The sequence below is a fragment of the Centroberyx gerrardi genome, chromosome 20 (genome assembly GCF_048128805.1).
Source record: "Centroberyx gerrardi isolate f3 chromosome 20, fCenGer3.hap1.cur.20231027, whole genome shotgun sequence".
In the NCBI taxonomy this organism is placed as follows: domain Eukaryota; kingdom Metazoa; phylum Chordata; class Actinopteri; order Beryciformes; family Berycidae; genus Centroberyx; species Centroberyx gerrardi.
Window position 1 is genome coordinate 3,229,763 of NC_136016.1, and position 11,864 is coordinate 3,241,626.

Sequence of the window (11,864 nt, forward strand, 5' to 3'; positions counted from 1 at the left end):
TCAGCTGCATCCCGAGTTCAAGGGTAAAACCAGCAGAGTCCCTCCCTCTGACTTTCCTCTGTGCGCGCCGCCGAACCCCCCCCCCCCCCCGTAGAATAAAGACGGTGACGGAAGCGCGCACACGCGGTTCTCGTAAGAGCGCTTGTGAGACAGACCGACAGAAGAGACGGGCAGCATCTTGTCAGGTACTGTGGGATTATTTTCTCCTCTTCAGTCAAACACAAAGAGATATGTTTGTTTTTCTTCTTCTTTACATTCCCGCTTTGGACTGTCAATTCTCACCTTTTTTGCGATGGGCTCTGCGTATGATGTTGAGTAACAGGTAGGCATCGAGGGTGAATAGCAGATGAGTAACAGTGAGGCAGATGAATAAAGAAAGGAATAAAAGTATGGATAAAGTGTGGACATGGTCGTAGTTGTGTATGCCGAGAGGTTGTCTAAGGAGAGTGTAAGTTCGCCTATTATAACAGGTTATTACTGTTTTCATCGGCTGATACTGGTCACCGGTCAGTCCATACCCACCTTCTAGGAAGCATCAGGCTTGTGTGCTGGGATGCAGAAGATACAGGAATAGCTACGCCACGTACCTCACGTAGGCCACCGGAGAGACAGACAGCAGTGGTCCACATCTGTCTTGGGTTGCTGCCTCATTTACAGGCAAAGAGCAGGCTACCAAAATAGGCTGTATACCCTCTTCAAGTACTAGAAGTGCCTTTACTCTGCTGACATTTCACTGAAGTAGACGTGAAATGAGTGGTGGACAAATTTAAAAGTAAGAGTAAGACTACTACTCGTAGGCTACTCGAGAGTAAAAGTTACCGAGTTACTTAAAAAACCGAGACAGGCTTACTACTGAAAGATGTTTCCCACGCAATGTAAAAAGTACGAAAAGACAGCTCAATATGTGGCATTGCTAAGGATTTTGAAATTCGTGTCATTATTCAATTTGTGATTAAAAAAATAAAACAACCTCATTATTAATGTAACTGGACAATACAAAACAATATCCTAATACAATAATGTTAACTAAGCTAGGCTACTTTCATGGGCAAACACGGAGCAATAGCTAACGTTTCCTCCACGGGTTGATGTAACGTTTGATGTAACGTTTTCTGACGCAATTCTTATAAAAGAATGTGCACTCCGTAACGGATGCAGTTTGAAATGTAGTGAAGTAGGCTACAATACTTCCCCAGTCAAAACATACATAAAGTGAAATAACTGGCTTAACAAAATAGTCTAAATGTCCAACTACACAAAAAGCCACTCAATTAGGAGAGTTTGTTACTTCCACTCTTGCTCATCACGGGAAAAGCCGGACTGCCTACGTGCGCTGCTGCATCTGTAGAGGCTGGTGTCAGGATTCACATCACAGTTTCCCTGTTTGCCAGAGAGTAAATTCACTAAACTCACTATAAAGCCTTATATATAGGCTATCTAATCTAATTATGCCTTCAAGTGCGCCTGGTAAGCTCCTGCTTCCGAGATAGGTCGTAAATACGGCGAATTGGCACGCATTCAAGTGCATTTGGTCGGAAAGAATAACAAAACGGACCCAATAACAAAAGTAGTTTTTTTTGGTATTAGGCCTATATAAAAAAATCCGATTTTCCCAGATTGGCTTGTAATAATTCCGGTATTTCATGACTTGAAGGCAAGCTCATTTACCAGCAAAACATCCAAACCCGCTGTTTCAGTGCACAAATTGGGGCAATGACTGATTAACAAGCTATTACTTGGTCAGTGTGATCAGTTATTATAGGCGTAGGTCACCGAGTACCAATCAGTTTAGACGGGACATTAGACCTGGATGCTCCACTGAGGTGACTTTTTAGACACAAGGCAAAAAAAATAAATTAAATAAAATCCATCTTACTGAGCCATTTTGTCTCATATTCAGTCTTAAAATCTTATTTTTCTGAAAACAAGTGAATCAATTAAGAAGGTAATAAGAGTCAATACTGATTGAATTGGATATCTTTGCAGTGCATGGCTTCCCACAATAAGATTTTGTCCCCATCTGAGAAGGTTTTGGTTAGATATGACTTTGTACAGAATTAAAGAATTACACATCTGTCTGCTTTGCTGTAGGAGAGATAACAGTGAGGACAGTTATTAAGTTACCTATGATAAAAACTGTTTTCTTACATTCTCCCATTGTGCTAACCTCTAAGGGGTGACATGACAGTGAAATTATAAACTATTCCTCATTTTGCTGGGGACCGCCTGGAATCTGCTCAAGGGCTCCTGGAGGTCCCTGGACCTCACATTGGGAGGCACTGACTTAGTTTAAGATATGGAGAGTACCCAGTTGTATGCTTGTCATTGCTGGGCCACGGCTCATGTGGATGAAGAAATTAGTCTGCTAGAAAACAAACAGTGCACTGAAAGACATGTCTATTTTGATTTTAACAAGTCATTTGCTGTCATAATCAGAATAAAAGCGGCACTGGGCAATTTGGCACTTTGGCGACCCCTAGTGGCAGCGAGGGATAACTTTGAATTTTTTAGAAAGTTTGAAGTACTTCATTACCCAGAAATGTGATTTAAACTGATAAGACGGCTGGATTTAGTAATATTCTGGAAACATCAACATGTCAATATGTTGAAACAAGGCAGAATCACTCCGGAATCAAGAAAATGACACCTGATTCACAAAAAGTCTCGGAACAAGTTCAGTCAGCATTGGAAACAAGTGAAATGATCTCACCTCATTGGCTGAGGGTAGATTTTAAGACTCAATACACTGTGAGATTATAGATTGAGACTAAGATTGGAAACTGCTGTATAGTCAGGGAGGAGAGGATGGTGAGAAGAGTGTTGCCTTTAGCATGGTCATGATGCTTCTCTCTCCTCTCTCTGTCGCTCTGTCTCTCTATCTGCACACACACACACACACACACACACACAATGCGGACCAATGTCCAAATGCCTTTCATCTCCATATCAGTGACAAGAAAATGATTCCAGTTCTGAATCAATCCCTAAGCGTCGGCCCATGTGTGTGCGCGCGCGCGTGTGTGTGTGAGTGTGTGTGTGTGGGTGTGTGGGTGGGGAATGTAAGGGTCTTATTTTAGGAGTGCCGTTGATAGTAGGAGCTCCTGACCGAATGCTGCATGGGTTACACTGGGGTCATGTGGGGGGGGGGGGAGGGTGTCATACTGTAAAGTGCACTTGAATGCACGTGTAAAGCCAACACACACCTACACACACACACACACTTTTTATGCTTTTCAGTGAGAGACGTTGCATGGCTTGGTGAACGTATCAGAATACAGAATCAACAGTATTTCATCACTGACCAAAAGTTAAAGTTAGCATTTAGATGGCTGGGTGCTTTGGATATTCATGTGTGATAATCCAATGTTCGGATCATGTATCTTATTATTTGATTGCAGCACACCCTATGAAGAGCTATTTTCCCAAGCAACCATCTTTAATTTTTTTTTTAATTTTTTGAGTCTATTCAATTTTGATATCACTTTTGCTCATTCAAGTTTCCACATGGAATTTGCTAGTTTGAATCTATTTTCTTTTCTTTCTAATCTTTTTTTTTTTTTTTTCAGAAATGTTTTGTTTTAGTATTTTATTTAATTTTGTTTGAGTTTAAATGTAATTTGTTCAAGTAAGGTCCAGTTTTTGTTTTGTTTACCAAAAACGATTTTCATGCCTAGTCTTAGTTTGTAACAGTAATCTTGCTGCTGCGTTTGATATGTTCCTATGAGTTTGTAATCTGTCCCAGTTGCATTTACATCAGAGTAGAGGTAAAGGTATTTGTGTTCGAAGATGATCATTTCTCATTGAGATGAATGGCCAGGAGCTATTAAACACTTCAGGGTATTGGAGCTGATCTAGAATCAGTTGAGAGTTTCAGATCATAGATAATGAGATTATTAAAGGCTGCATCTCCCCAAGTTTGTCAACACCACAATGCAATATCCTGGCATGGATAAATTGCTGTAACAAATGAGTGAAAAGAAGAAGATTGCCAAAGGCAAATTAAGCTTCAAATGTTGAGGAACAGCAGACATGTGAAGTTGTACCGGTGATGACTGAAAATGACAGAAATGGAGGAATATTCAAATGTTTATAAGATAAGAAAAGATCATATGGAACTTAAATGATCCTCGTGGGGAAATTGTGTTGCTGCAGCAGCAAATAGTAACAGGATACAGCAGAGAAAATAAGAATATAAGCAGAAAAGTAGGATATTAATAAAAATAGAGCAAATGAGGAGTATTTAAACATATGCCACTGACAATTTCAACACTGTATGAATGTACGAATGAAACATATGAGGGTGTGTAAGCGGCAGTAGAACCAACTGAGCAAAGAAAAAATGAACACAGATTATGTATAATATGAAAATATATAATCTGGATGTGTGTTATTGGAAGAGATTTATGTTGTCTGCATGTGGTGTGTGTTCTGTCTGAGGAGGGTTCATCTGCACTCTGAAGCAGCTGACAGTAAATCACCACTAGGAGAAACCACACACACACACACACACACACACACGCTCTCATACGCACTGCCTTGAAATAGAAGTACTTCTGCGTAATGCTGTACATCAGAAAACAGCCTATACCAGCAACTGTAGCCTCACTCAAGGACAAACCACTATCACCCTAGAGCCACTAATTATAGCAGCTGCTTAGTTAAAGCAGAACTCCACTTAGTTTTAACATGGGGGTTATTCAGCACTTGACCGCAATGAAAACCAGAATCCTACTATAACATGAGGAAAACCCTGTCTGTCTGTCTGCATCCATTTTGCTCCTCAACGGGTTGGCCAATCAATCTGAAACTGCACATGGGCATTGAGCATTGGCATAGGCAGGGACTGACGAAGCTAATTTTTCCATTTTCCCAAATTTACGCTGTTTATGCGCATTTTTAGCAAGGTGAACAGACTCAACAACTAAAAATTTAATTATCCTGTGTTTCAGTGGAGAGTTTTAGTGTCCCATGATGGTTTACATGCAGTTTCAGAGGCTTTTCACCCCCTGACGAGAATACAATTCTAGGGGAAACACTGGCATAAAGCTAGAACTACCCTATCAAAGTTAATCCTCTGTGCTTTTCTACAACAGTGTTGACAGCCGCCGACCTCGACACAGCAGCCAGAGAGGATCATGGGAGGGGTGGTGGTGGACGACGGGCCCGCCGGGGTGAAGGCGCCGGACGGAGGGTGGGGCTGGGCGGTGCTGGTGGGCTGCTTCGTCATCACGGGCTTCTCCTACGCCTTCCCCAAGGCCGTCAGCGTCTTCTTCAAGGAGCTGATAAGGGAGTTTGACGTCGGCTACAGCGACACCGCCTGGATCTCGTCCATACTCCTCGCCATGCTCTACGGCACAGGTAGGGGGGGATAGTTATCATTAGTTAGCATCTAAATGTACAATATGGCACCAAATGTCAGAGGAATGAGATATGGAGTGTAATGCAGATGTGGTGTGTGCTCAGGCCCTCTGTGCAGCGTGTTGGTGAACAAGTTCGGCTGCCGGCCGGTGATGATGGTCGGAGGGCTATTTGCCTCACTGGGAATGGTCCTGGCCTCCTTTGCCACCAGTATCATACACATCTACCTTTGCACCGGAGTTATTACAGGTATAGTCATGAATGTACATGCATAAATATGAATTTGCAGGCACCTATTTATATCTGTTTGGTGGAGGCATATGGTGATTAGATGCTAGTTTGCGGTACTTCTTACTATGATGTATGCTATACCCCTCGTCTGTCCTCAGGTCTGGGACTGGCGTTGAACTTCCAACCATCTCTGATAATGCTGAACCGCTACTTCAGTGAGAAGCGTCCGCTGGCCAACGGCTTGGCGGCGGCCGGCAGCCCAGTAGCCCTGTGCTGCCTGTCCCCGCTGGGCCAGGTCCTCCAGCACCACTATGGCTGGAGGGGGGGGTTCCTCATACTGGGAGGGATGCTGCTCAACTGCTGCGCCTGCGGGGCCCTCATGAGGCCCCTGCTGCCCCCCAAGAAGCCCAACGACCTGGAGGAGACCGTTGACAGAGCGGTGGAGGAAGAGAAAAAGCCGAATCCGAAAAAGAAGTTGTTGGACTTCAGCGTGTTCAAGGACAGAGGGTTTGTCATCTACGCCATAGCGGCGTCGGTCATGGTGCTGGGGTTGTTCGTGCCGCCCGTGTTCGTGGTGAGCTATGCCAAGAAGCTGCAATATGAGGATACCAAGTCGGCTCTGCTGCTCACCATTCTGGGAGCAGTTGATATCTTCGCTCGGCCCACATCGGGGTTAATAGCGGGGATGAAGTGGGTGCGGCCCAGATGTGTCTACCTGTTCAGCTTTGCTATGATCTTCAATGGATGCACCGACCTCATAGGCTCACAGGTAAGCTTGGAGCAAGGGGTTATGTGTTAAAAGTCCATATCCATAGAGGGGGGAAACAAATAACTGGAAGATGGAGAAGAAGAACTTTCCTGTATGCTACAATGACCAATCCATGTATCGAGGCTTAGCATCACAAATGATGTCTGGCGCCATCATGGAGGTCCAATGTGTGCGCAAAAAATGGCTAATACCGTATATAGGCCCTAGAAAAAGAGAGATACCTGAATAAGATTGTTGTAATGGAGTTGATAGAATTGATTTCAAATCGATTCCGATTCCAAATGAAAATCAACACAAAAATTTAAGTTGTACAACAAAACAAATTAATTACATTACCTCAAAATGGTACAAAAGTTGGTACAAATGTTCTACAAAGTCTGGTCAGCTCAACGGGTTTTGTAGCAACTGTCCAATTGATGAATGAAATGAAATTGAAATTAATTACAAATTAAACAGTTTCTTCAATTCCAGAATTTGGAGTCAAGATTGCCACAGGAGTCGACTCCAATTCCGTTTATTAGTAGAATTGATTTTCAGAATCAATGTGATGGAATTGACAATCGACTCTTTTGGAGTCGACTCTCCCTATGGTTAGCTAGCTCACATGATCAAATGATCTAAGCGCAAAATCAATCAGAGTATCAGTGGTGAAATGATCAGTTCCCTGTCAAAAACAGCACAGAAATAACCCATGTTTATTCAGTTCTGTTGAGATGGCCGAGACGTATGTTTAGAAACACAATCGGCTGTTCTCAGCTATTGTTGCCCAAGAGCTGAAGACCTCCAATATGGCCGCCAGAGGGAGTGTCACATCACCTGAAAGCCCTGTATAGAGTTATTGTGTATGACATCATTTTTCAGAAACCTCTCGCCTCTCTCCCTGCAGGCGACCAACTACACAGGGCTGGTGGTGTTCTGTATCTTCTTTGGGATCTCCTACGGCATGGTGGGAGCTCTGCAGTTTGAGGTCCTCATGGCCATAGTAGGAACCGAGAACTTCTCCAGCGCCATTGGACTAGTGCTGCTGATGGAGGCTATCGCCGTACTAGTGGGACCTCCTGGAGCAGGTCAGCCCATTGAAAATGTCTATCTGCACCTTTCTTAATACTCCTAATTCTATGACACTCGTAGTTGTAAAGGAAAGATATGTTAACAACTATTGATGAGTTATTATTGTCTACTACTTACCCATGCTTAAAGGAATATTTCACCCAAAAATACAGGTGAAGTTTGTTAATCCATATAACACACAGGGAGGTTGCCAGCACAACTCCGTAGCAGCCTTCTCCAAAACAACTGAAGTCAATGGGGACCGGTTCTTTAGAGTTCCAAAAAGAGCAAAAAATTACCATAAAGTTACTCCATACAGCTTGTGCAGCATAGTCAAAGTTTCTTGAAGCCAAACGATCGCTCAGTGAGTGGAAAAGACCGATATTTACACATTATTTAGTGCAAATCTTCAGTAGATTTTTTCGAAAGATGGTCTCGCTTGCGCCCAGACCTTGCATGTTCATGTGTGCTCACTTACTGCTGTTTAGGAGACACTTTTGGATTTCGCTAAGTTTTGATTTGCTACTTCCCATGTGGAGAAGATTTCCCATAAGCGTACCACCAGAATTTCACTTGGGGAAATACGGCAAATCTGGGGCCTAGTGCAGCTTTAAAATCTTATGTTCTTATCAAGTGAAAAATTCTACTAGTTTGAAATTCCCGATGCAGTTTGACTTGATTCAGGAATCTAGAAACAAGTGTAAATATGTTGAAACAAGGCAAAATGAGTCAAGTCACAACATCTAGAAAATGACATTTCATTGAAGAGAATTGAGAAAATTGAAGTTTATCAGCATTGGAAACAAGTGAAATTATCTTCATCTGTTTTAAGGAAGATTTTGAGACTCAGATTAAATGACTGGATTATACAAATTTTATACAAAAATGTAAGTAAACTTTCAGTAAACAGTAAATTGAACAACATGGAGTAAAGAGTTTCTTTTTGTCTGTGCACTTACAACAGCGTTACTTCAGCAACTCTTCGTTAAACAATAATCCGTAGGTTATTCACATTCTCATATTCATATTCTGTTATTCATAGATCAGGTTTCATGTTCGCGTTATATTCTACAATAAACACAAGCAATAGACCCGAAGATGTTATAAAACCAATAATTCTGAAAAAACAATTCTTTCTCTCTCCACCAGGTCGCCTGCTGGACACCACCCATAACTACATGTACGTCTTCCTGCTGGCGGGCTGTGAGGTCACGCTGTCGGCCTTCATCCTCGCCCTGGGCAACTTCCTGTGCCTGAGGAAGAAACAGGAAGAGCCCGACGCCACGATGGAGATGGCCGCGACCGCCGCCGAGAAGGAGGGGCTGAACCGCGGCGAGGGAGCCGACGAGGACGAGGGAGCCGACGAGGCACCGAAGGGGATAGAGAACGGGAAGGCGGCCGTCGTGGAAGCGGGTGAGGTGGCGAAGATGGTGAAGGGGGCGATGGAGGAGATCGGAGAGGGGAACCCCGAGACGTCGCTATGAAGAAGGAGAGAGAGAGAGACTTAGTGATGAGCTGGACGCCCCGCCAAGAGGACAGACATGAGAGTGCTGACAATCTGTGGCAAGGGATGGAGAGAGGAGTGTAGAGCCAGAGACGGGAAGAAAGTAGGCTGATATTGGCCTTTTGTTGCAAATCAGATCTGGTCCAGTCAGTGTGGGCCTCCTGTCCATGGGAAGCTCTTAACCTGAACAGATTCCATACATTAGTATTATCCTGGGTTTCAGTGGAGAGTTTTAGTGTCCCATGATGCTGTTTCAGAGGCTTTTCCACCCTGACAAGAATACAATTCTGGGGTAAAACACTGAATACTTTTAACTTTTTGGGCATTTTTTGGGTTAAAAATGGTCAAATTAAAAGATACTGAATATTGGCATAAAACATAACTAGCTTAAAGGATACGTTTGGCGATTTTAGACCTATATATAATTAGTCTCTTACATACCTGTAGTACTTTGACCCACAGAGAATACTGAATATATAGATATTTTGACAAACACCATTTGGACTCATTGTTAGCAGCAAGAGGCAATGGAGCTCGCTGTTTCAACCGACAGCTGACTCTGGAGCCAATAAGTACTAAGTACCACAGGTATGTAAGAGACTAATTATATATAGGTCCAAAATCGCTGAACGTATCCTTTAATAAATGTCAGTATCGGTATTGGCCTTCAAAAACGTATATTGGTCAAACCCTAAAAAAAAGAGGGAGCATTAGACTTAGACTCACGTGTTGTATTCTTTGTTTGCACCACACTGGAAACACCATCATAACACACGAGAGACGATTTCTCAATTTGCATTGCTATCCTGCACACTGCACACATGCACACACACACACACACACACACACACACACACACACACACACACACACACATGTGGACTAGAATGACCAACTATAGTCCATCAGTGCCTCACCAAAATGACAAAAACTGTTGCTGCACATTTGGTTTTGTGATTTATCTGTTAACTGTATGATGCTACTGAAATTGTCACATGCTATTAGCTAATCTTTGGTGCTAGATGATGTCACCACCTGTTGTACTCTATAGAAGGTGACATCACTTGGCACCAAAGATCAGCCAATAGCAGATGGCAATTGCAATAGCACACTTTTCACCATTAGATGGCAGCAAACCCACAAAAGTGGTCTAGGGTTCAGTTACTCTTTAATGCTGTATTGTTGTATGTTTGCATTTCCATAATGTCCAATGAATTCACATCATATGTATTTGTCAGTCGTTGCATCCTTTTGATTTATTTATTGCCTGTATTTATTGCCGTTTAAATGTAACGACAACTGGGATGTGCACATTTCTAATCATGGGTGTGGTAAATAAATAGGGAAAAAATTTGGGGCACGGACTTGCAACCTGGCAGCTGAACTAGAGCTGTATGTAGCTGTGTATTCCTTATTCGGAGTGCTGTTTTGTCATGCTTAGCGCTGTAACACTGTACTTGCTGGTCAGTGTCATGTGTTATGTGTTCGTATCGTACAGATGGTGTGCCAGATGCTGTAACATGTACTGTATGTCCGCTGTGTATTTGTACGAGATCTTTGTTCAACAGACAGCGATGAAAGACAAGAACTATAGTTATAGTTGCTTGGATATTCATAAAGAACTGTAACACACACACGCTGCACTTAAACTGCTATTTTTCTGAGTCACGTCTAATACAACGCAGGCCTTTGATGCCTGGATTCCCAAATAAATATATTTTCTGTGGAGAAAAGGTGTGAATAGTTCCTCAGTCACCAACATGTTTACATGCACAACAACAAATCTTCTTACTGCAGGCCTTTCAGTCTTTGAGTCTACTTCCACGGGTGGAAGTGACTACATTTACATTTTACAGCTTTTTGTGTACTTGTACTTTTTGAATATTTTTTAAAGTCAGTAATTTTTTCTGAAGAATTATACTTAGCTACATTTTAAATAAAATCCATTACACATTTTGTAGCTCTTCATAAGCAACAGAAACTGGATCATCGTAAACTGGCCAATTGTGGAACCATTCGCAGTGAACGGCCAGTCAGCAAAGAAGAAAAATCTGGTTTTACTTTGTGCACTTTATTTTGTAGTTTCTAATTTTTCCAATTAAAATAATCTAGTTTGAACTCTTTCCTCTTATGTTAGAATTGCATGGATAAAATCACATGAACAAAGTTCTCTTCTCTAAAAACTCAGTAACTTTTACTTAGGTAGATTTTTTTCACCAGTACTTTTACTTCTACTTATGTCAAATATCAGTAAAGTAACAGTACTTGTACTGGAGTAGGACATTCTAGTGCTCTTTCCACCACTGGGTAGGACACTCATGATATTCAGACTTTATGACCATCATTGGACCAGATGAAAGCTCCATTCCAAGTGTACTTTTAGATGAGTAATTCTCAACCTTTTTCACATCGAGGACCACTAATTTATTCCACATTAGGGCCACGGACCTCCATTTGATGAGATTTTGTCTCTCAGATTCAAGAGAATATTTTTATTGTTATATGATTTTGTCCAGAATTCCATGACTATCTGTATTGTAGGTACAGATTTAACAGTGAAATTACGATCAAAATAGTCTTTCTTCTACATTCTCTAATTGTGTTAACTTCTTGTAAATTAAATAATGGTGAAGTTTAACACTTCATCAATTTGCTGGGGACCCCCTGGAACCCCCTCAAGGACCCCTGGTGGTCCCCAGACCCCACATTCAGAACCACTGCTTTAGACGACACTACTTTGTAAGGTATTTGTCCGTTTTTTACTTTTTCATCCGAGTATGTTCTGCACTTCTGAATTCCCCAGTCAAATGTCCTCTAATCTTATTTGGAGACGGCAGAAAAATGTATTAAACAAAGGTAACAGAATTTCCCAGCCCCATCTTACCTCAGCTATATGAATGAAGGCCCTCTACTATGTTCTGTACCACTCAAAGCATTCCTATAGCACCCTCT

The 11,864-nt window shown here is 42.1% G+C and overlaps 1 protein-coding gene across 2 annotated transcripts in view; it reads left to right on the forward strand.

Moving 5' to 3' along the window:
- The first annotated feature begins 57 nt into the window (after nucleotides 1-57).
- slc16a3b (solute carrier family 16 member 3b) overlaps nucleotides 58-11,864 on the forward strand; it is an 82,974-nt gene continuing 71,167 nt past the window's right edge. The window contains exons 1-6 of one of the 2 annotated variants that reach the window (XR_013507530.1): nucleotides 58-185; nucleotides 5,094-5,358; nucleotides 5,464-5,607; nucleotides 5,748-6,358; nucleotides 7,245-7,425; nucleotides 8,558-10,536. Coding sequence is in view for 1 of the 2 variants with exons in the window: in XM_078290623.1 (XP_078146749.1) it covers nucleotides 5,136-5,358; nucleotides 5,464-5,607; nucleotides 5,748-6,358; nucleotides 7,245-7,425; nucleotides 8,558-8,892 (1,494 nt within the window). In the remaining variant the exon portion in view is untranslated. Of the gene's footprint in view, nucleotides 186-5,093; nucleotides 5,359-5,463; nucleotides 5,608-5,747; nucleotides 6,359-7,244; nucleotides 7,426-8,557; nucleotides 10,646-11,864 lie in introns of those variants that run through there. The other variant, XM_078290623.1, reaches the window with a different exon arrangement.